The sequence below is a fragment of the Malus sylvestris genome, chromosome 1, assembly GCF_916048215.2.
Source record: "Malus sylvestris chromosome 1, drMalSylv7.2, whole genome shotgun sequence".
In the NCBI taxonomy this organism is placed as follows: domain Eukaryota; kingdom Viridiplantae; phylum Streptophyta; class Magnoliopsida; order Rosales; family Rosaceae; genus Malus; species Malus sylvestris.
This window is the reverse complement of record NC_062260.1, coordinates 16,965,023-16,989,231: the sequence shown is the minus strand read 5'-3', so window position 1 is coordinate 16,989,231 and position 24,209 is coordinate 16,965,023. Positions and strand designations below refer to the sequence as shown.

At 35.2% G+C, this 24,209-nt stretch overlaps 2 protein-coding genes across 4 annotated transcripts; one reads left to right on the top strand and one right to left on the bottom strand.

Moving 5' to 3' along the window:
• Positions 1 to 726: 726 nt before the first annotated feature.
• On the top strand, positions 727 to 4,056 carry LOC126631011 (uncharacterized). The gene is made up of 3 exons (XM_050301172.1): positions 727 to 1,115; positions 2,332 to 2,480; positions 3,656 to 4,056. Exons 1-3 carry the CDS (start codon positions 930 to 932, stop codon positions 3,795 to 3,797), a joined length of 477 nt encoding a protein of 158 aa, XP_050157129.1. The 5' UTR covers positions 727 to 929; the 3' UTR covers positions 3,798 to 4,056.
• A 13,757-nt stretch (positions 4,057 to 17,813) lies between these two features.
• Positions 17,814 to 19,931, bottom strand: LOC126621215 (dof zinc finger protein DOF2.5-like). Of its 3 annotated transcripts, none has more exons than XM_050289718.1 (2): positions 19,806 to 19,931; positions 17,814 to 19,126 (listed from the first exon to the last, which is right to left on the bottom strand). In XM_050289718.1, exon 2 carries the CDS (start codon positions 19,100 to 19,102, stop codon positions 18,290 to 18,292), a length of 813 nt encoding a protein of 270 aa, XP_050145675.1. In that variant the 5' UTR covers positions 19,103 to 19,126; positions 19,806 to 19,931; the 3' UTR covers positions 17,814 to 18,289. The 3 variants fall into 3 exon arrangements, with proteins under 3 accessions (XP_050145675.1, XP_050145606.1, XP_050145745.1); XM_050289649.1 differs by having other exon boundaries at positions 19,704 to 19,869; XM_050289788.1 differs by lacking the exon at positions 19,806 to 19,931 and adding an exon at positions 19,441 to 19,695.
• Positions 19,932 to 24,209: the final 4,278 nt, after the last annotated feature.

Sequence of the window (24,209 nt, the reverse complement as noted above, 5' to 3'; positions counted from 1 at the left end):
CAATTATATTCGTTTATCATACATCGTGCGGTTAGTTTTTGTCAGATACTGTTTATATTCAATTTTAAATAAAAAAATTTACAATGATTTCTGATCGCACGTTGTACAATGAACGAATGTGATTTAAAGATTTCCGAGATCCTCATAAAGAGGATCCGGCGAGGATCCTCACTCGTTTTTAAGTGTATTGATCTGAAATATGTATGGTGATTATGGTTGGCTTGGCTTACCATTTCTTTCATTCGTGTATTCTTGATTTGAGGAGCCGACGTATATCATTAATATTTCATTGTTGTATCAAAATTATTGTTCAATAGTTTAACTGTAACTTAGTGATTTTTTTTTCAAATTTTATTATCTAAAATTAAATAGTTTGGATCGTGAAAAAACATTGTGTAGTGATTAGCGTTTTATTAACAATTGAGCGCTATTGTGTTCTGATATTTTTTTTGGAATTTACATAAATTTTACCATGGCAGCCATTAGTAAATAAAAAAATTCAATGATTTTTTCATCTCAAGCCTACTAAAGATACATGGTCTAATTTAGTAAAGAAATTTGTAAATTCAAAATAAATCAACTTAACTAGTAAACAAATTTAAAAGAGGATCCCAAAAAATAAATATTTTTTTCTTATCAAGCACAAAAATTTAGCCTTATGTGATTCACCGGAACGGCGTCGTTTAGCCCTGTAAATATCAGTATTTCCCCTCCATTTTGTAATAATCCTCCGTCAATAAAAAGCAAATCAGAGTGCTCCGGTTTTCGGGTTTTGGATTTTCGAAACCATCAAGCACCCAAAAGACGACCAAATTTCAATCCCATACGCAGATTCAAATCCAGCTTATCCCCAAATCAAAACCCACCAAATTCCACAAGTTTTAGGCCAAAAGGGTCGCCGAATCAAAACCCAGAATCCGAAATTTTGGATGGCGAGTCTGTATGTGAAAGCTGTGCCACCTGCGGATCTGAATAGGAACACAGAGTGGTTCATGTACCCTGGTGTTTGGACCACCTATATCCTCATCCTCTTCTTCTCTTGGCTTCTCGTGCTCTCAATCTTTGGCTGCTCTCCCGGCATGGCTTGGACCATAGTCAATCTCTCTCATTTTGCGGTATCTTTCTCTCTCTCCTCTCTTTCTCTCTCCATGTGATTTTTGGTGTGCAGGTGTGGTTTTTGCTGGTTTGTCTTTCTGGGTTTGATTGATTGGTATTGTTTTCAATTGGGTTTGTGGAATATTTTATGTTTGTTGATTAGAGGCTGTTGGATTTGATGCTTATTCATTCAAGTAATTGCATTTAGTTGAATTTTGTACGAAAGTATGAAACCCATGTTGTAATTATTCAGCTCAATGATGATACCTTGTGTTTCCACATGTGTGATTAGGTGCAGCTTTCATAATTCTACATGGGCTATATATTTCGATGTTTAATGGGGGCGTTTCATGTAGTTATCAGTTCATGTGAGATATTCTGTAGAGGGGGGGGGACCTAGTTTGTGAATTTCTTGATTTAAGATAGGATTTGCTTCAGTTTATATCCTGTAATAGAGGGTATGAGCTGGATGTTGGAGTCGTCGTTGGTTTAGCTTCGAAAACGAGGTTAATCATGTGAAGCCTTATGGCGTGGATATAATAATTCACTATTTAACTTGGTTGCTACTATAATCTTAAGGAAAGTAGATAGATAACATTTGAATATTACAATTTCATTTTGGTTTAGATATGCAAATATTACCTTAACTGAACTAAGCAATGTTTTGAGGTCGGTCAGTTGTTAAGTTTTGGAAGACAATGACATGATAGGATTCCAAACTTCTCCTAGTTGTGTGCCCTGTCATTATATTTTCTTGTCCATACACTTTGTTCACAACTTGGGGGGATTGTCATTGTAATTCATAACGAAACCCATTCTTTGTTCTATTTTCAACAGTACTCATTATAGGAAAAAAAATTAGATATGTCCCCATAGATTGCATGGAAATAGAAAATTCTCCAATGTTGTGGTGCTATAGTTATAACTCATAACGGTTCATATCCAATTAATGCACATAACTGGTAGTTGTATTTTTAGAATTGTACGCTTTGTTGGAAACAACTTTGAGGTCTCTTTTTGTTCCCTAGTTTTGGTATGATGTTTCTGTGTTTAATCATTCGACATTCTTTCCTGAATTATCCATTTATCTAAAGGCTTTGGGCCAAATAACATTTTGATTTATAATTTCTAAGCATTGTGTTCAGTCTTCTGCTTTGGTAGTCGGACCTCTTAACTCTAGGTTAGTCTCATTCATATTTCCGTGTACCGTATTTGAAGAGTCTAATTCTTCTTCAGATCACATATCACTTCTTCCATTGGAAGAAAGGAACTCCCTTTGCTGAAGACCAGGGGATCTACAATGGACTGACATGGTGGGAGCAGATGGATAGTGGAAAGCAGCTCACTCGCAACAGGAAGTTCTTAACCGTTGTTCCTGTGGTGCTGTAAGTTGATTTTTTGGCTGTAAGATTAGCATTTTTCAGTTCTTTACACTAATTTTAAATATTGTTGAAACTTTTGGCTGTTCAAGATTTTATTTAAATTAACCTGCCCAACTCCAGAAGCCCGTTCAAACCGTTCCAACCATGTGTTTGTTGCACATACACATTTGTTGAACTGTTCCAAACATACTACACCAAAATTTACGGGTCCAATTTAAAGCTAAGTCTGTACATGGGTTGCAACTCTGTACCAGACACATTCAGATGGCCAACTACAATAAAGAGGACATTAAGAGGACGCCGGGTTACTTCATTGATTAGTTAGCACTTAGAAGTTAAAAAAATGAAAAACTCGTGAAAACTTGTGATAGTACATTTAGAATATTAAGAATTTCCGGTTCTGGTCTATTGGCTCTTTTGGGATTACCCTGAGCACAATCTGTTTATTGATTTGGTTGAGTATTTTCAGTTTATAACACTCCACCTGCAGTTCAGGCTAGATTTTTAGCTATTCACATAGCACAATTGGTTTGTTTGTGGTTGCCCAAGGCAGCCAGATTTTAGTAAAATCTACCATACTTTTTTTGGATAAGAGTATTAGACCTCATTTTGAGATGTATTCGTGTCCATGGAGCAGTTCATGAACTCATAATCCTAGGTATGAGTTCAGTCGTATCCTCTTGCTGTTTTCAACCTTTTTATGTACCATCCGGAACTTCAGTATGAGCTTAGGGCCTGTTTTCACCATCAAATAATTCACATAATCTTGTTGATCACATCAACATTTGGTATGGCTTTGAGACGTGTTGGATTTACCTACTACTAGAATGTGCTTGATTGGCTTCCTAACTTACAAGGATAGTGTTTGTAGACCCCCAACCCCGTATACCAGGAGTGAGAATTTGTCTTGGTGCAGCTGGAGATCTTGGTAGTTTTGGGAGTCAGTTACTCAGTCTTGGTCAGAAGCATTGCCCATGTTTTTGTTTAATACGTTATTACTAAGGCATTGGAAATAAATATAAATTTCTGAAGCTCTGATTGTGATAGGATTTGTATGAACCTGCTGACAGATACCACTCCTAAGGATTATAATTTTACTCTAGGATTATGTATTGAAAGCTTGGTTCGAACAAAAAATCATGTTAGTTCTCATTTTTGTCTTCCTTCTTTCCTGCCAGGTACTTGATAGCCTCACACACAACTGACTACCAGCATCCGATGCTGTTTTTCAACAGTCTTGCAGTCATCGTGCTCGTCATTGCAAAGTTCCCCAACATGCACAAAGTCCGGATCTTTGGAATCAATGGAGAAGATAAGTGAGTTGCGCTTACATTTGGGTTGACATGTTCAAAAGTCAGAACATCATTATCTTATTCGGATGAAGAGCTATATCGTTGTATAGAAGTTGGAACTGGAGGTATTTAGAAAATATAATGTTTTTTCTCTGTGCTTACGGCTTTTCAAGGTGCCTCCCAGATAATGAAAGAGTGATTGTATTATCTTTGTACAGTAGAGAAATTTTATGTTCGTGGAGTCACCGTGCTATACGAGTATATCACATATTGACTCTTTTTTTTTACTTCATAACTTCCATCTACTTGATAATTTTTCCACCCTGAAAACAGTTTTATGCCTGAAACAGAGAAAAATATGTGGATATAGATTCAGTTATCGACGACATGACCTCGATAACTTGATTGAAACTTTGACGGCCTCTAGGGTTGGTTACTGATGTATTGTAGTGACATGGAGATGAATCACTAAAATGCAATATGCTGTTGGATCAAATTTAGGGGTCAAATATGTGTCAAGTGCATGTTGGCGCTCCGAGAAAAAGCGAGTGAAAATTAAAAATCTAAACTTATAAAGTACATCTTGGAAAATCAGTGGAAATATGTACTTGGCACTTTGGATTTTCTCTAGTCTAAGGTAAAGTTCTCAAGACTCACGTGAATACCCCATGTGGGTTACTCTCCTTCTGTCTCGAGTTATGGTTTGAGTATTTTATGGTCCTTAAGGATTTAGTGACCCAGAAAGAAAATGGGTGATATGATTATCTATCACAGTTCACGGATGACGGCACCCATGCGTCTAAACTCAGTCTGCATATATTATAACATGTGGATTGATAATAATACTATATAACAGTATTGGGTCGTAGATTTTTCTTTACGAGCTAAGCTAGTAAACAGAAATGGGAGACCGTTAACTAGTGTTGCTAATGGGAAGTTGTTTTCATTTTCCTTGTTTTGGTTAAATTGAAAGGGATCAAATTCTTATTCTATCATAATGTTAACTCACTTTTTTGAAAATTCTCCTCAGAATCGCCAACTGCACTGAGAGTGGTAAACTAATAAAATTAGGGGAACTTTAACGAAAAGCTCCCGGTACTATTTATTTTAACGAAAAACTACATTTTTACACCAAAAAGTCAATCCTAGTACTATTCACTTTACCCTTTATATTGTCATTTTCGTTAAAACTCAAAGTTTTCAAGTCTTTTTTATTAGTTTTCCCTAAAATTAGTCAATCCCAGGTAAATTGGATTTCGGATTTTCCAGTCCAATTGAATCCGACTTGATATATCCAATTTCTATTGGATTTGATTGGCTTTTTTTTTTGGAACAAACGATACTATCTATACTAATGGAGTGGGGTAGTGTGCTAAGCCTCATATTAGGCTAGCAATAGTGTGGTTCAAATTTGCCTTTGGCAAGAATCCAATCTAACAACTCTCACTTACAAGTGAAGAACAATACAACTAGACTATAGTACTAAGCGGTATTTGATCAGTTTTTTCATAATGTAAAAACTTTTTTTTTTTTTTTCAAACAATAGTAAATTTACTAACTACGAATCAAAATACTTGAAGTATGATCTTATGTTAAATCTAATCCAATGGCATTTTAATTGATGCAAATGTTAAAAATAAAATAATTTTGTTTCAAGGAAACGACATGTTTCATTATGACAAGGGAAAAATATTACAATCATATGAAGAATATGATCTCAAGAGGAAAATCCTTGCAAGAAAAAAAAAAAATCTGAAAATCTGAAAATACAAAATAATAAATATAAATGTTGTAAGAACATGTGAGAGATAAATAGCTCGTTTGTATGTGCTTTTAAAATGACTAAAAGTGTTTTTGATAAAAATATTTTTAGAACCAATCCTTAGTAAAAATGCAAGTAAATTCTGGAAAATCACTTTAAGTGCTTCCTAGAAAAAGCACATAATTGGTGCTTCTTGCAGAAAGCACTTTAAGTGCTTTTGGAACCAAAAAATATTTTCTCTAAAAGCGCTTTCAGTCATTTTGAAAGCACATCCAAACGAGCCAAAAAACTCTCAAAATAATTAGTCCTGAGAAAGGAAACACCATGCTTCTCTTTGGACACTATAAAGAAAAACATTGCGACTCCAAATGATCTCAAAAACACCATTAATATTGAATCCAACATGTTCAAACAATGCATCTTTGGTACATCGGTATTATTTACCAGGTTGATCTCACAACGATCAAACTGTTAGGATATGGAGGTTTAAGTGATGACAGGTGTTGAGTGATCAGTGTGCCATATGGCTGAATGTCATTAGTCCAAGTCTTGAGTTAGTTATAGCTGTGTATTTATAAGACAAAGTCATTGCCTTGTAATTATTATCCAAATATAATGAAAAGTCTGCATTAGCAAATTCTCTCTCTACTTCTTCGATATCTTTGCTTTCTTCATCTTCGTTATCATGGTATCTTCACCGGTCGAGTCTCGCGCCATCGATTGACGATCTTTTTTGCTTCTGCTCATCTAGCTTCTGTGTTGTTGGTTGGTTCACATCTTGCTTCAGCTCCGGTGCTATGATTTCCTTGCCGGTGTTTACTCCGGTGTCGATTGTCGGTGAAGTTGGTGGATTCGTTGGTTGTTCGTTTAAACCCTAGCATTTGGGGTTTTCATGCGTGTTGATCCATTCTTTTGCTCTGAGAAGGTGATCTTCTTCTGTTTTGTTTGCCTGTTGATTGTCGCCTATTGATTGTTGGAGGATTGTTGATTGTCTTGATTCTTAATCATATAAACCCTAGATTTTGGGAATTATTGATCGATTGTGTAGTTATTTTCGATTTTGTGCTGTGTGAAAAGTTCTTATTTGTGCTTACATATTCAAAATGGTGACTTAGGCGCAATTAGTCCTCACTTAATCGCTGATTGCTTCCCTGATTCTAGGTGTGGGCAATACAGTCACTGTGAAATTAGATGATTATAACTATGTAACCTGGAGTTTTCAAATGGAGTTGTTATTAGATGGCAATGGAATCCCTGGTTTTGTTGATGGATCCCTTGCTTGCCCTACCAAGTTTGTTGAGACTGATTCTAAAAGCAAAGTTGATGATAATACACTGGTGATTTCTGATGCATACAAGGTGTGGAAAATTCATGATAAAGCATTAATGACCCTTCTTACTACTACAATGTCACCTGATGCCTTGTTTTGTGTGATTGGCTGTCAAAGTTCTCAAGAAATATGGCTTAATCTTCGAGAACGTTTTGCAAATATGACTAGAACAAGTATTGTTCAGATGAAGATTGATTGCAAAATATCAAGAAAGGGCCTGAAACCATTGATGAGTATCTTCAAAGTATTAAGAATACAAGGGATCAACTTGCTGCAGTTGGGGTTATGATGTCTGATGAGGACATTGTAGCTGTTGCTTTTCGTGGTTTGCCTCCTGAATATAACACAATTAAATTAGTGATTCGTGGCAGAGAAAGCCTTGTGTTATTGAAAGAGTTAAGATCACAACTTAAAGCTGATAAGTCTACCTTAGAAGAAGTGACAAAGCAAGTTCCCTTAATGTTTGCTATGCTTACTCAATCTTCAAGTTCTGGAATTCATATGGGTAGTTCTTCCAGTGTGCCTCAGTTTCAACAATTGCCTTTCCCAGCTCAGTTTTCACAAATGAATGTTCTTAGTCCTTTGGCATTTGTGTCTCAAACTGGATCAGGGTCTTATAATAATTTTAGGGGGAATAATTACAAGAACAAAGGCAAAGGCAAAAAGTTTTTCTCAGGGCCTCAACCTCAGTATTCTCAGTCTCAATTCTCTGGAGGAAACCATTTTCATCAACAGTTTCAACCTGTGTCTCAGTCTTCAGGACATCAAATGTTAACATCTCAATCCAATCAGCCCTAACAGAAGTGTCAAATCTATGATAGGAAAGGCCATTCTGCTCGCAATTGTTATCAAAATGGGTGTCAAATATGTCATTGAGTTGGTCACCAACTGCTACATGTCTTGATAGGACTCACAACACTCCTCAGTCTTTCATTCCACTATAAGGATATCATTCCTATTCACAAGGATTTGCTGTTCCACATGCTTCTGTTGCTCAACATATTCCACCCTTATGGTATTCCATCTTAATACCAATCTTCTGCTGGTTTTCCTACACATCAGTATCTTTCTTCAAGTGAGATTGCCCAGTCCTACTCCCATGTTGCCATAAGTGCTACAACCACTGGATCTCATTTAGCTCCACAATAAGAATATTGGTTACTTGACTCTGAGACAACTAATCATATGACTTCTGAGCTCTTAAATCTTCAAGTGGCTGCACCTTATTCTTCTACATAAACTGTGACTGGTGCAAATGGTGAAGGTTTACTTATTGCACACATTGGCAATTCTATTCTTTATACTAAGTCTCATAGTTTTAAATTGAACTCAGTATTGCATGTTCCTCAGTTATCACAACATTTGCTGTCCATGAATAAACTATGTCGAGATAATCATTGTAGATGTATTATTAACGAGTCTTCTATTTGTGTGTAGGACAAGGTCACCTAGAAAGTTCTATTCCAAGGGCTGAGTAACAATGCAGTTTATTCTATACCTATGTTCATATCTAGACAAAGCATACTTAGGTCAAAAGGTTTCCTCTTCCTTGTGGCATTGCAGGTTGGGTCATCCAACCAATTCCATTGTTAAACTAGCTCGTAATAAGTTTTCTATACCATTTCAATGTAATTCTCAACCTCACACTTGTACAACTTGCTTGCAAGGTAAGTTTACTCATCTTCCTTTTCCTTCTAATGCACCCCAAGTCTGTAATTCCATTTGAGGTTATTTATTCAGATGTATGGGGGCCTGCACCTCAAATGTCTTTAGAATGGTATAGGTATTATGTGTCTTTTATAGATGAATGTACTTGATATACTTGGATTTTTCCACTAATCAATAAAGCTACCATGTTTGGAGTATTTGTGCAATTTCATGCCTTTTTTTTTCATAATTTTTTCCACTCCAAATTAAGATTTTTCAAAGTGATGGAGGTAGGGAGTACGTTAGTCACCAGTTTCAAAATTTTCTCCACACCAAGGGTATTGTTCACCAAAAGTCATGTCCCTATACACCAGCCCAAAATGGCTTAGCTGAGAGAAAAAATAGACATGTGGTTGAGAGTGCAATTACTTTACTTGAACAAGCTTCTTTGTCTCCTCAATTTTGGTATCATAGGTGTGCTACTGCTACTTACTTCATCAATAGGATGCCTACACCTACTATGGGTATGAAATCTCCTTTTGAATCTTTGTTTCATGTGCCTCCTCAGTTGGATCATTTAAGGGTTTTTGAGTATGCTTGTTAGCCTTCTATGAAGCTTTATCGATCTCACAAACTTGAACCTAAGACCACTGAGTGTATTTTCTTGGGATATGTAACTCAGTACAAGGGTTACATTTGCTACTCAGTCAAAGATCAAAAGTTAATTGTCTCTAGACATGTGCTATTTAATGAAGCTACATTTCCAACTTTATCACCATATACTTTACCTCAACCTAAGTCCTTTGTGTCTTCACTTATGGCTCATCCCAATACTTTTGAGTCTCCACCAATGGTTCCTATACCTTTACCAGTTGTATTTGAACATAGTCAAACTGCAACTCCTAATGTTACTCAGGCTCATACAAGCAATATTGGTGATCTTGTCTTCCCTGCTTCATCTTTTACCTCGAGCTCCACTTTTGGGGTCCCTACTTCCGGGCTACCTGCACCATCTATTATCAATGGTGTTGTTGATTCAGAATTACATCCACTAACTACTACTTCCTAGGTGTCAGAATTGCAGCACATATCTATTTCTTCTCATAATACACATCATATGCAAACTAGGTCCAAGTCTAGCATTTTTAAGAAGAAAAAGGCTTTTGCTGCTCAAATACAGTCTCATCTTGATATAGAACCCCAGTCTTATAGTGTTGCTTCCAAGTCTACACATTGGCAAACTGCAATGGATGAGGAAATGTTTGCTCTAATTCAGTAACACATTGGCAACTTGTTCCCATACCTTCTAATAAGAATTTGGTAAGGTGTAAGTGGATATACAAAATCAAAAAGAACTATGATGGGTCGATTGCAAGATATAAGGCTAGGTTAGTGGCCAAAGGGTTTTCTTAAGAAGCGGGACTTGATTATTATGAGACTTTCAGTCCTGTTGTGAAGCCCACAACTGTGAGATTAATAATGGCATTAGCTGCAACAAAAGGTTGGAAGTTGAAACAACTTGATGTAAAAAAATGCTTCTTTACATGGGGTGCTTGAGGAGGAAGTATACATGGCTCAGCCCCAAGGGTATATTGATAAAGCACATCTTCACCATGTTTGCAAGTTGCAGAGCTCTTTGTATAGTCTCAAACAAGCTCCAAGAGTTTGGAATGACATGTTCACAAAGTTCTTATTCTCTTTGGGGTTTAAATCCCCCTATGCTGATCCATCTTTATTTGTTAAACATGATGGCACATCCATGGTTATCTTGCTATGTGAACCAAGTTTGTCAGTTTATGCATTCACCTTTGGATTCTCACTTTGTTGTTGTTAAGAGAATTCTTAGATATCTCAAAGGCACGTTGGATTAGGGTATGTGTTTTAGACCTGGTTCTTTGTCTTTAAAGGCCTATACAGATGCTTATTGGGTTGGGGATCCCAATGATCGTCGAAGTACTACTGGCTTTTTTATTTTCTTGGGATACAATCATATCTCTTGGTGTTCCAAGAAGCAGCATACTGTTAGCCGGTTTTCTACTGAGGCCGAATATAAGGCAATGGCAATTACTACTGCAGAAATTGTTTGGTTGCAACAACTACTCAAAGACTTACATATTGACAGTTCTATACCTCCTTTATTGCATTGTGATAATATTTCAGCCATGGCTTTAGCAACTAATCCTGTTTTGCACTCCAAAGCAAAACACATTGAGCTTGACTGCCATTTTGTGAGGGAGCGTGTTCAGCAACGTTGCATTTCTTTGCCGTTTGTTGCATATGTGGAACCATATGCAGACATTCTCACCAAGGGTTTATGTTCACCTTTATTCTCTGCGCATTGTTCCAATCTTATGCTTGGTAAATCACAACATAAGCTTGAGGGGGAATGTTAGGATATGAAGGATTAAGTAATGACAGGTGTTGAGTGATTAGTGTGCCATGTGGCTGAATGTCATTAGTCCAAGTCTTGAGTTAGTTATAGCTGTGTATTTATAAGACAAAGTCATTGCCTTGTAATTATTATCCAAATATAATGAAAAGTCTGCTTTAGCAAATTCTCTCTCTACTTCTTTGATATCTTTGCTTTCTTCATCTTTGTTATCACAAACTAGCATATAGCGGGACTATAAAACTCATCTAACCCGAGACTGCAAAACACAAACGAACTTTCTTTGAGTTTGTGTAATTGTTCCAAATATAAACTAAAGCTGACAAGATCCACCAATCTGCTTCACCTCCATAACGTAAAGTTGGCCAGTCTAAGGTGCAGTTTGGGAGTGAGGTGCTTAAAAAAAAAGCTGGGGTGAAAAAAAGCTAGAAGGATTTTAGGTGTTTGGTAAATTTTCCAAAAGCAGCTTTTTTTTTTAAGTTTAGAGTGAAAAGAAGCCCAAAACGTGAAGCTGCTATTTGCAGCTTCCCAAAAACAGCTGCAGCTTCCCAAACCAAAAACACGGGTGAATAGTGTAGGTTTAATGATTTTTTCAATAATCCAAAATTGCCCTCCTTCCTTTACAGTCGCAGCTCTCCGCCTCTCTCGCCTTCAGTAATGCAAAATTGCTTTTTCGTCTACTCTCCTCTCGCATACCCGAACCAGGAAACCAGATCTCTTTCGTTCTCTCGTTCTAAAACCAGCGTTCTCCCTTGTTCTCTTGTTCTCCAGGTTCGTTTGGTAAGCTTCTCTTGTAAATTTTATTTATTTATTTGTTTGGATTTTTAACCTTGGGGATGGGAGAGGGAAAAAGGGGTGGGAAGAGCAAAGGGATGAAGGTATGGGTGTCGGGAAAAACAATTGGGGATGAAGGGTGGGAAAAATTAATTGGGGAAGGTGATATGGTTTGTGGAAAAAAATAATTGGGAAAAAATTAATTGGGGGAAAAATTAGGGTTTGTGGAGAAAACAAGAAAAATTGAGGTCTGCTTCTGATTTGGTTTAGGTAAAGGATAATTTTTTATAAAGCTTTGCTCTGGTTTTGATCTGTGAACTGTGGTTCTGATTTTTCATCCCTTTGTCAGTGTTCGTATCCTATCTCTCTAGAAGGAAGTGGGTTTCTGAGGACATCGCTGAGGCTGTACTCGAACAGGTGGGTTATTTTTGTCTTGGTACAAAATTCGGTTTTCATGTTTTTAATAAATCTGTTTTATGATTGCATTTAAATGGTATTTGGTTTATGTGTTTACGTATTAGTTTGCACTTGAAATGAGTTTTCTTTCAAGCATTTTGTAATTTTCGTGATCATATTCGATTGTGTAATTTGTGTTTGAATGTAGTGGTACATATCCTCTCGTGAAACCTAGGGATTAAAGTAGAAGACCAAAACTTGAAAGAATGAAATTAGGGTAGCTGATTTATGTTAAATTTGAGCATGGAGTGTTTGCAGGTAGGAAGAAAGAAACCACTTATATTGAGCTTTTCTGGTCTAGCCTAGGACAAGGGAGGATTAATGACTTGTCATTCTTTGGAGATTAGGAGCCAAGATTAGATTTCGATCTTGCAAATGAACTTGTAACCACTCGATGAAAATACACACACACACACACACACACATGCCTAATGTTTTTGAAGAAAATGGTGTAACAGACAAATAATACTTCTTGGTTATAGAAGTCAAGAGGGTGTCCCCATTATTATTAATTGTACCTCTTGTGAATGTTTGAACTGTTTAGCTTGTTTGTTCTCTGGCTGGATCCATGCTACAGTGGGCTTCATATGAATTTTCATGTATTTTTATGGTTGATCTATGTATTTTTATGGTTGATCTATGTGTTAATGAATTTTCATGTATTTTTATGGTTCATCGTGTGAATTCTTCAAGGATAGTTGACATTACATTCTGAAATTCCAAAGAATAATCGAACCACTTTTCAAACTTATATGTTAATTAACATAATTTTTTTTCTTTCTATAATGTGGTCCTTTTTATTATAAGTTTTCTCTTCTGTTCAAACTAACTTCCACTTAATGAATTAGTGTGATGAAATGTTTATTTAGTCTAGAATGCTTTAATGGTCGTAAATTGTTGTGTCCGAGTAGTCTTATATAATAAATAGTTGTATGGAAAATCACATGGACTAAAATTACATTTGGTAAACCTGTGGGGTATCCATATAAGCATGTGTTGGTAAACCTGTGGGGTATCCATATAAACCTGTGAAATTTAATCTTGTGATTAATGGTCCAGTTTTTTTCCCAAACTGTGATGTAATCTTTTGTAGTTGTATGTGGATCATTTATTGGTTATTTCTTGGTTATATTACAAATCAGTAGTTGGTATCAATGGCAAAGAATGGGGCATCTTCGTCAAATCCTATTGCTACATGGAACTAGGAGTTCTGCAAACTCATTGATGTCCAAACTGCATATAGGAAATAGTATTTCAGAAGTGTTAGTGACTGTTGCACAATTGCCTGGTTGTGAGCCACCTAGCGAGTTATGGCTGTTTGCTACATGTTTATTTTGTAGCGCAGAGAAGCGAGAGGTGTTTAACACGATGAAAGATCCTGAAGTCCAACTAACTTGGTTGAAATATATGTTCAACAAAGAACAATAGGGAGCTAAAAGCCTAAAACTATGAATTAGGACTATATGTGTGGTTGTACTTTGCATTAAGATTATGTATTGAATGTTACTACATGTTTATTGAATGTTGGATTATATGTTGAATGTTGAATTATGATTTCTTGTTAAACGTTGGATTATGACTTGTTCTTGAATGTCGGAGTATGACTTCTTAGTGATTGTTGGATTATGACTTGTGGAATGTTGAATTATGTGTTAGGTTACAGGTGTATATTCAATAAGAATACCTCTGATGATGATGTTCAGGATTTGGAGGATGGTGTAATTATATGCGCTGTAGCGAGAGCTGTTGAAACATATTATTTAAAATATGTCCACAAAACTCCGTGTATGAATTTTTCCCAAACAGGTAATAGTTGGTTGATGGAAGTACTACAAGGAAATCATGTGCGATGCTATAAAATGTTTAGGCTGAACAAAGATGTTTTTTTATAGATTATCCAATGACTTGCAAACTAATTATGGGTTGAAAGGTTCAAGGAAAATGAATGCAATTGAAATATTAGGAATGTTCTTGCATATGTTGGGACATGGTGTGAAAAACAGATTAGCTCAAGAGAGATTTCAACATTCTGGTGAGACTGTTAGTATATATTTTGGTGTTATGTTAGATATCGTATGTAAGATGGCAATAGATATTATCAAACCGATGGATTCTGAGTTTCGTGGCATTCCCCAAGAAATAAGGAGAGATACAAGATACATGCCTTATTTTAAGGTAAATTTTGACTCGTCTTCTAACTTATTTGTAAACTATAAGTGTTTGCAAACTATAAGTGTAGGTTGACGATTTTCTTCTATATTATTATTTTTAGGATTGTATTGGTGCCATAGATGGAGTACATGTTGAGGCTTCAATACCACCTCCGGATCAAGTTCCATACATTGGTAGGAAAGGAATACCGACACAAAATGTTATGGCTGCATGTAATTTTGACATGCAATTCACATTTGCTTGTGCCGGATGGGAAGGCACTGCACATGATACAAGGGTTTTTTTTATGCGTGCTACGGAATCCAAATTTAAACTTTCCAAAGCCTCCAAATGGTAATCTTCATACTTATTTATAACAATTTACATACTTGCTTTGTATAATTATTACAATACAAAACAAAATTTTCAATTTTCAGGAAAATATTATTTGGTAGATGCGGGGTACCCACAAATGAGAGGTTATTTGGGACCATATAAAGGTAAAAGATATCATCTCTCGGATTTTCGTAGGGGTCCCGAACCAACGGGTCATAAAGAGGTATTCAACCACATGCATTCTTCTCTAAGGAGCATCATTGAATGAACTTTTGGGGTATGGAAGAAAAGATGGGCAATTTTAAGGGATATGCCTAATTACCCGTTCAATAAGCAAGTGAAGATTATCATTGCTACAATGGCTCTTCATAACTACATACGGAGGTATTCTGAAAGTGATCGTCATTTTGATGACCCCAAGGACTATTGTGAAGAGAGCGATAGTAGTGATGATGATGATGATGAATACCAAAATTATCAAGTTGAAGGATTCCATGAGATAGAAGCATTAAGAAATTGAATAGCAGCAAGTTTGATGAATGCATCTAATTAGACTACTTTCAAGTACATTAATAATATTGTACTAATGAATCCTAGCTATTCAATCTAAAATATTTCAATTGAAGTAGTTTGTCATACTAATTAATATTTAAGATAAAGTTTATAAATATTTCTTTTTTTAAAATAAAGTATATTTAATAATTCACTTTTATTTGTTAAGAAAATTAAATTAATAGCACATATAGTATTATACCCTTTTTGGTCATTTCACACAGTCAGCTGTTTTACATAAAAGTTTACCAAACACTTTTTTTTCCAAAAGCACTTTCACAAAAAAGTTTACCAAACACTCTGCTGGCTTTATTTTACAGCCGCTTATTCTCACAGCACATCCGCTTATTATCACATCAGCTTTTTTTCAAAGCACAACAATACCAAACCAGCCCTAAGCACATCGACAACTTCACCACTCCGAGACAGAGCGACAACAACCTCGTGCTAACCAGGGCGAATCCACCACAGATCTAAAAAGGCAATGATGCCTAACCATAGATCTAGTCAAGGAAGACATATCCACCATGGAGCCAAATCAGATGAGATAGATGTAATCGAAACAAACAAACAGACTTTGTCAAAAGACAGGAAAACACAAATCTGGTACAAGAACGACTAGGATAAATAAACATTTGCATCAAGATTCCATGGAATCCCTCAATAACTTATCTTCTCATGCTCTCTTTAGTTGTTTTCCTTCCACTTGCAGCTAATGTCTAATAAAATTTAAATGCCAAAGAAAAGAGTTTTGGCTTTATTATATATAATAAACATATATATAGTTATTCCTAGTTTGTTCAAGTCCATATGCTTGTATGGAAGAAGATTTAAAAACAAAAGAAAAGGAAAGCAACTAAATTTGGATTATAATATATAATAAGTAATTCAATTGTTTAGTTTGGAGTTTAGGAGATCGGAGTTTAGGGTTCCAATCAAATTTGCCAAAATTGATCAAAATTGGATAGAATTGGACTAAAATCGGTCAATTTGGATGGATTTAAATGGAACTATCACTTAGACCAATAATTTCGGTTTTAGATGGAATCGGACATTTTGGATGAATTTAATTGGATTTTGAGCAACCCCTAAATTGAGGTACAATTACAACGCAATGATGACTTCAAGTCTTCAACAGGAACTTTTGTTTTTCTTTCTTTGAAACATTGATACATTTAAAGTAATAGATGAGAGATTTGAATCAAGCCACACAATGATCCGTTATAATAATTTGATGTTGAGCTCGCCATACCCGCGGTTGCCGAATTTAAATTTCTCACTTACAATTAAAAAAAAATATCACTAATCCATAATAAAATAGATCAATAATCATGCACACTTAAATTCCTAGTGCGTAGTGGATGCATCTAGGTTGGGCAGCCTCTATAGCCATCGTTGTTGTTACAAATGGCTCCTCCATTTAGAAAAGCTAGTGGACACTTGAAAGAATGGAGAGTAGCTAGGCGAGCCTAAATATAAACCAGTGAGGTTTAGATGCCTTAAACCTTAATTAGGTCATTAGCTAGGGTGAGTGGGTTTGACTTCAGTGATCACTTCAGAGTCATAGGGTGGTGAACCTTCTTTCTCTACTTATTAGTTTGCTAATCAGATATTCTTACTCGCATCATATGTAACGCCAACAATATTTACCTAAAACAGAATTAATTCCTAACACGGTTAACATTCGAAAACACCAAATTAAGATGCTAAATGGACTGAGAGTTGGTGGAGAAAATAGTTTATCGACACGCTTTTTCTGAACCCACTAAACCAGAAGGAATGTTTGAGTGGTCCCATTTTGCGTACCCTAAAACCAAAATATATAAGAGATGATGGGTGGGCTTTGTGGGGATTTTCCTTTTGATTTTATCAATGTTTTTTTATAGAAAGGCATGATGATCTTTCATGGAAGGAGTCTTCTAAAACCGATCAGCGGCCAGGTGTGTGTGTCAACAAATTGATTAGGTTTGCTTTTGGTTGAGGCAGGTAATTATTTTAAAATTGTTAATCTTTGTAGTTTACTGCTTATTAGTTTGGTGGTGTTGTGTGACTTGTGTCTAAGAAACCCTAAAGTAAGAACATATACTACTGTGCAAAAGAATGTGTATTGGGTTTATCGCCACTATACTAGTGCTCGATCGGTTCTAATACTTTAATAATTGAATTAGATCAAATTAGTGAGTTTAATTGTTAATAGAATAATATTGATATATTATTTGTTTGCTTTAAAGTTTAAAGGTAATATTAAAGGTAGGCCTTCATCATTTTAATTTGATATCTAACGAAATGCTTTCATAGCTGGAAGAATCTCAGTTGTGTAAAAGATAAGACGTCAACCTTGATACCTCATGCCTGCCTTATTCTTGTGTGCATGGAGAAAAATATGTGTGGAGTTGCTCTTGCTCCTTACGAAATAAACCAATCCATTTGAAACATAGTATGTGTTTAAGAAATATTCTTGATTTTGGGCACATTTATGTACACATTGTTAGGTAACAAACAATTTTTTATAAAAGGAGCTTAGTACATAATGCTAATCAGCATTATCACATGACAAAAATAACCTCAAACAAATTTTTATAAAAAGATGGAGAATTGAGTAAACTATTCAACATTATTACGTAACAAAAACAATCTCAAGAAAATATGAAAAGAAAATTTTTTAATTCAATTTAGTTCATAGACAAAAGGGGAAACAAGTGAGCAAACAAGAGATCAACAAGTCTGTAAAATCATACAACAAGTGCATCAAATGCATGTCCTCGATTTGATAGAAGAATGCATGAATGCATGTCATGTTTCCAAGAGCCTTACATTCATTTATTCTTCTATCCCCTACTCAGTATCAAGTACTGAATTTACAAAAGCCTCTTGTAGAAAGCCAATCCAAAGTAAGAAAAGAGAGGAATAATATATATATATATATATATATATATATATATATATATATATATAATTAGAAACCACATTTTATCCTATATGTTAGTTCTGAACAACTTCAAATAAGTAACCCAACTTTTAAATGGCAAAGAAAAAAAAAAAGGAAGAAGTTAAAAGTGAAAAATACACTCTCTTTCTTTCTTCTTGTCTTTTCCCTCTTCTGATCCTTCACTTGTTTAATCATCACCATGAGCCTCCACCTAATAAACCATTCCAATACCCAGTTGGATTCCCTTGCCCCTTGTTCTGATGATGATCAAGTACTTCATGATGACCTGCAGTGCTTGAAATCTGTTTCAAATGATGATCCCCAAATGGAAACAAGATCCTTCCACCATTAACAGTCCCATGATCATCCCCCCCATACCTATTTCCAAGCCCATCAACACAAAAACCAAGGTTTGTTGGTTTGTATTCTTGTAGTGAGAACCCAGCTGATGATGGTGGATAGAGTGTGTTTGAATGATGATCAGGCATATTCTGGGTTGGTATGTATGAATTCACACCTCTAGAAGCAATGCCAGTCCTAAGAAGCTCCATAGCTGAAAGATTAGGAGCTGATGAGGAATTAGTACTATTGTTGTTTTCCATTGTAGTACCATGGTAATGTGCATCTATAGCATTAAAACCTAGGTTAAGATCTTGGCCTTCATGGGTAACCCTAGGGTTTTGGTGAGATGATGAAAAGTGTGAAAGAGTTGTTGGTGGGTTAAGATCAGGAATAGTAATCTTTGACGATACCGATGAGGATGTGGATTTCTTGTTCTTCCTTGAACCTCCTCCAACTGGGACATTTCTGAGAGTTCCACCTTCAGTCCAATACCTTCTGCATGTCTTGCAAAAGTACCTTGGTTGAGTGAGGCTGTAGTTGTTGTAGTAACAAAACTTGGTGTTGGTTGAATTGCACCTTGGACAATTCAATTGCTCTTGAGGTCTTGCCCTTTTCTCCAACACTGACCTTGTGCATCCATTGGATCCCATATCATGATCTTCCATGGGCTTCTCCGGTTCTCCACTTCCCTAATTATAATCAAAATTAAGAGCCCTAATTCATTTTAATGAAAAATTAAGCAAAACGATCAATATATCCTACAAATGCACACAGATCTAGAAATCTAAATAAACAGATTAAAGAGATAGATCATCATAATAAGTAGCTACCTATATCAGCTTTTTTAGTAGTTGGGGAAGAATCATATTGAAAAAATAAATAAAAATTAAAAACAAAAACTACAAATAATAGCAACAAGTACTGCCTTTTTAATTCCTTTATCGGTTATCACATGTGAAAGAAAGAAAAAAGTTGAGCTTTCGTGTACAAAGAACAAAATAACCTTTTATCTTTGGATAAAAGAAATCCAAGTATCATGAAACTTTCAGTTGCCTTGATGAACATCGTCTCATATATAGCTAGAAGTAAGAAATTATGAATTAAAGTACCCCACACAGTAATTATATATATGTTTCAAACACCTTGGAGATTGATCTATGTTTGGCCTTGAATCTAACCTAGATTAATAAATTTTGGGCTCATAGAACTAATACATTAAAGAAAGGAAAAAGAATACATGAGATGAAAAATTATAAACCCACCCACCTGCAGCCATTGAGCAGTATCCATGAATTCAGAAGAGAAAAGGGGAAGAAAGGAAGCTGATGACTTCAGTAAGAGAGAGAGAGAAAAGGAGAAAGTGTTCACCTTCTTTGTCTGCAGCTGCTCTTAGTGGAAGAAAGAATGTTTTAGATTGTCTTTTAGATCGTGTGTGTGCTTATTGCTTTATGCATTGGCTTACTTTATGACTCTGACGATGAGGGGAAAAATAAAGAAATGTCCTTGTTTTGACTATACCCCCTAAAATGTCACTGCATAGTGCTGTTTGTGTTATTCTATGTGGGATTTTTGTCTGGTTTTGCTTAGAAAATTCGTTTTTATTCATCTTTTGTGGAATCATGAGTGTACGTAGTGATAGTGGGTTTCTCTTTATTGACCTCATAATGCCAAAGTCTTGATTCTTGCTCTTCATCTCTTTTATGATGTTTTCAAAGGAACATACATGAGCAGAGATTACTGGTTCTTTTGGTTCATCCAAAGTTTTGAATTAAATTGCTTAAAACCTCCCCGGTATGATTAAATATATATGTCAAGATTTTTCTCGTAGTCGACTTTGATCCCTATAGAATGTCCCCAGGAATAATTACCTACCAAGAACCAGATGCATTCATTAGTAATTTAGATGATTAAGCCGACTCTTCTCAACCTTTTTCCTGTTCAAAAACAGAAAAAGGAACAAATTAACTTCTTCTTTTTTGATAAAGCATCTTTTTTTACGTAAATCTGATGGAGGTTCAGACCAATTAAATATTGATAAAAATTAATTTATGTATCGGGTGATGTTATCCACATACTTATTTTTACCCCTCATACACTTCTTAATTTCTGACCGTTATGTCAAAGGAATTAAAAAAGATCAATGAACAAAAAGAGTGTGTGAATAGCTACTATGAATAGTTACTACCCTATGTATAAATTTATCGAATAAAACTAATCATTTAAACCTCTATTAGTTAAGTCGATTTAGGCGTGCTCAAAAACCCTATAGCTGAGCAGTAAGTGAGATAAAAACCCGCATATTCTCATTCAAATAAACAATTAGTCGTAGTTGAGTAATTAAAGTAAAATAATTATGAACTTCCTTGGCTAAACAGATAATTATCAACTTTGGAGACTAATTAATTAAATGGAAAATGAAAATTTTGAAAGAGTAAGGAGGAAGGAATGAAAGATTAGGAGAGCCGACAATAGGCGACAAACGGGACAATGAGCGGGACCCAAATAGTGCGCGGTAGAAAAAGAAAATTTGAATACATGATAACAGAGAGTAAGTCTTGGTGTGGGTGTGGGCATTTCTTTTACGTGATGGTGACACGCAGTGACAAGCAGTCTGATATTTGAATGTGTTCGAAACAGCCAAACCCAAAGGACTCAAATTCCCACTGCCTCTTGCTTTTTCAGATTTCAGATTGCCACAAATGGGCGCTCTCTTCAGTCTTTTCCTTCCTATTAGGTCCAGTCCAACCCAACCAAAGTTAATATCCCACTGCGTCCTCAACTAGGGTTTATGAACAAAACCATGCGTCTAGGGTTTGTATGGTGTGTTTTATACAATATTAACTCTCTTGAAACTAATATTTTGTCCAGGTACACCTTGATAGTACAAATAATTATTATGTATTCAAATAGTACTAATTATTATGTATTCAAATAGTACACTATTCGTATATTAGAAGCTGACGTCTAGGGTCACTAACGATAAAAAAGAATCTCTCGTTTCATATGTTACTTTTTAGTTTTTACTTCATAATAGTGTACTATAAATAATTGTTCATTCATAAAACAAGATATAATACTTTTTGTCGGACGATGTTCGAATCTAATATATCTTCGGCAGTAGCCGATCAATTAAGAATTGCTTTCACGGTAGTAACAAGGTTGATCTACAGGCCATAAATAAACTAGCAAGATCGTATGCTCAAATTTTCTTTGTTGATTTCACCAAAACAATATACATCGAGAATTTAAAATTTTGAGATATATTTGTTTTGTTTGTATCATATATTTTATCATTCTCGAGATTATCGAGCACTAGTCAATTTTATACTTTCAAAGACCTATTGAAGGATCCGTATTGAGACACTCATGCCGAAATACAAGAGTTTCTCTCCAACAGGAGGCCAATCATAACGTGACATGTGTCAACATCAAATAAAGCTCCTAAAGTCCCTTCCTGACCGCGGACGGAAGCATGCGACTCTCCTTAACTATAAAAGGCGACCATTCTCCTCCAATTAAACCCTAACGACATTATTATACTTAATTCATTATTAGAGCTTACTAATGATGATTATGCTTGAACCTTTATATTATGTAAACAATACATTACTAATGATAACTTCTCTACTTTTGTGGACATAGCCCAACTTAAAATGAACTACGTACCTCTTGTATTTGCCTCTATATCTTTGTCTCTTTACATAATACTTACACTTCGTGACTAAAACAATTTTTCGAAGATTATATTTTAACACTTTACGTACGTTGTTTCAAAGTCGAATTAGCTTATTTTTGTTGTTCCTGTTTTAAACTTGTAGTTCTGAAGTGCAGCGACAATGCGTCAAAGATAATTATTGAATTGGAACCCACTTTCTTTCTTGCAGTTTTTAGAATGAGATGTAATTATGAGCTTGAATAGTGTTATAGCTACCGTATCAAAGAGCATCTCTAAAAAAACTAGCTAAATGAGCTTGTTTGGATACTTTAACACAAAATCAAAATGTAGCAAAAACCGACGAACACTAAGTCCAACAGACTAACTACTATAACAGAAATTTCAGCGATGAACAGGGACTAGCTAGATGTAACGAGAACTTAAGTCCGACAGACTAACTACTTTAACAGAAATTTCAGCAATGGACAGGGACTAGCTAGATGTAACGAGAACTTAAGTCCAACAGACTAACTACTTTAACAGAAATTTTAGCGATGAACAGGGACTAGCTAGATGTAACGAGGATAGAGAAAGTAAAGTACCGCTAAACATTAAAAGTTATAAATTCAATGTTTTCTCTCTCCTTCTGCATGTTTGCTACCGTGGTGGGGTGATTGTAGAAGCGATGACGGGCATGCAGCTACACGGGTCTGGGATGAAATTATGCGAGGATGGGTCTCGAAGCCGGAGTTAGTGAGGAATAGGTTGTCGTCTGGCAAGACCGTATTTGGAAGTCGTTTGGCGCGGCGCTCTGGCGTCTGTGATGGAGGATCAGGGAGAAAGAGATCGAGAGATCATAAGGAAGAAGGCGAAAAAGGACGAGGCAAGGAAAGGAAAGAGAAAGGGAGAAGGGAAGAGAGAAAAGAACCAGTGGTTCTAGAAATTGGTAGAACCGGTGGTTTTTTCTTTCTTTTTTTTATTGATCAAATTAATAAAATATTAAGGGGTTGAATTTTTAAATAACTGTTGTGGCTTTTATTTAATTGACAGGAAAAATGAGCCGGCGGCACAGAGAAAATATAGAGAGATATGTGTTTGTAAGATTGTGTAAATGATATGTTATTCCCCTTACGCAATGCTTTTATTTATAGGAATAAGGGATGAAAAAAGGAGGGAAGAACTCATTATTCTCTAAGAAATACAAGTCATAATTGGAAAAAAAATAATTAGAATCAATCTAACATAAGATTTACACAATTACACTTAAATAACAAGTTATAACAATAACAAAATATTATAGTGATTTTTTAGATACATAAGTTAATTTGGCGCTAAATTAGTTTTAGTTACTATTAACTAGCATTTGCCTACACATTTTGTGTGTATGAACACATTTTTTTAGAAAATGAGAAGAGAGGAAGAGAGAGACCGTGGGAGAAGTGGGAGGATTTTGTTTTTGGTTTTAATTTTTTTTTTTTTTTTAATATTGAAGGTATTTTAACATCACATGTATGTGAGGCTTCAATAAAAAACAGTAAAATTTATACCTGTGAAATTACATTATTGCCCATCATTTTTTTAAGTGATAGAAGACTAATTTATCTTTTCACTCTCTGTTGGTTGACAAAGAAAGTTTAATTAATTAGTAGAGATTAACAAATTCATAATTGGCACATTTCTTTTTATTTTTTATTTTTGTCAAAGTAATTGGTACATTTGAAGATGCTCTAACATGAACCTAATTATTACGCCTTTTAAAGTTTATCTTTTCTTGTAGAAAATGGGAGGTCATGATTGATGGGGATCGGATCAATAACATATCCTAATCAATTTCACAAATCAAATAAAAAAAAAAGAAGATAATATAAATTAACATTTTTTTTACATGCGCGGGTTGGGTAATTCTTGTTCAAGGAAAATATAAATTTTAGGAAACCAGTTAAAATTTAATATACATACCTACCATAAATATGTTATCATCAGTCTTTGTGCGTATGTGAATAATTTTAAAATACAGATTATAGTATGATCTACATACATTTTATTAATGGTCAAAACTCACTTGTATTCGCCACTTAGTATTACGGTTTAGTGACATTTCTTTTCACTTGTAAGTG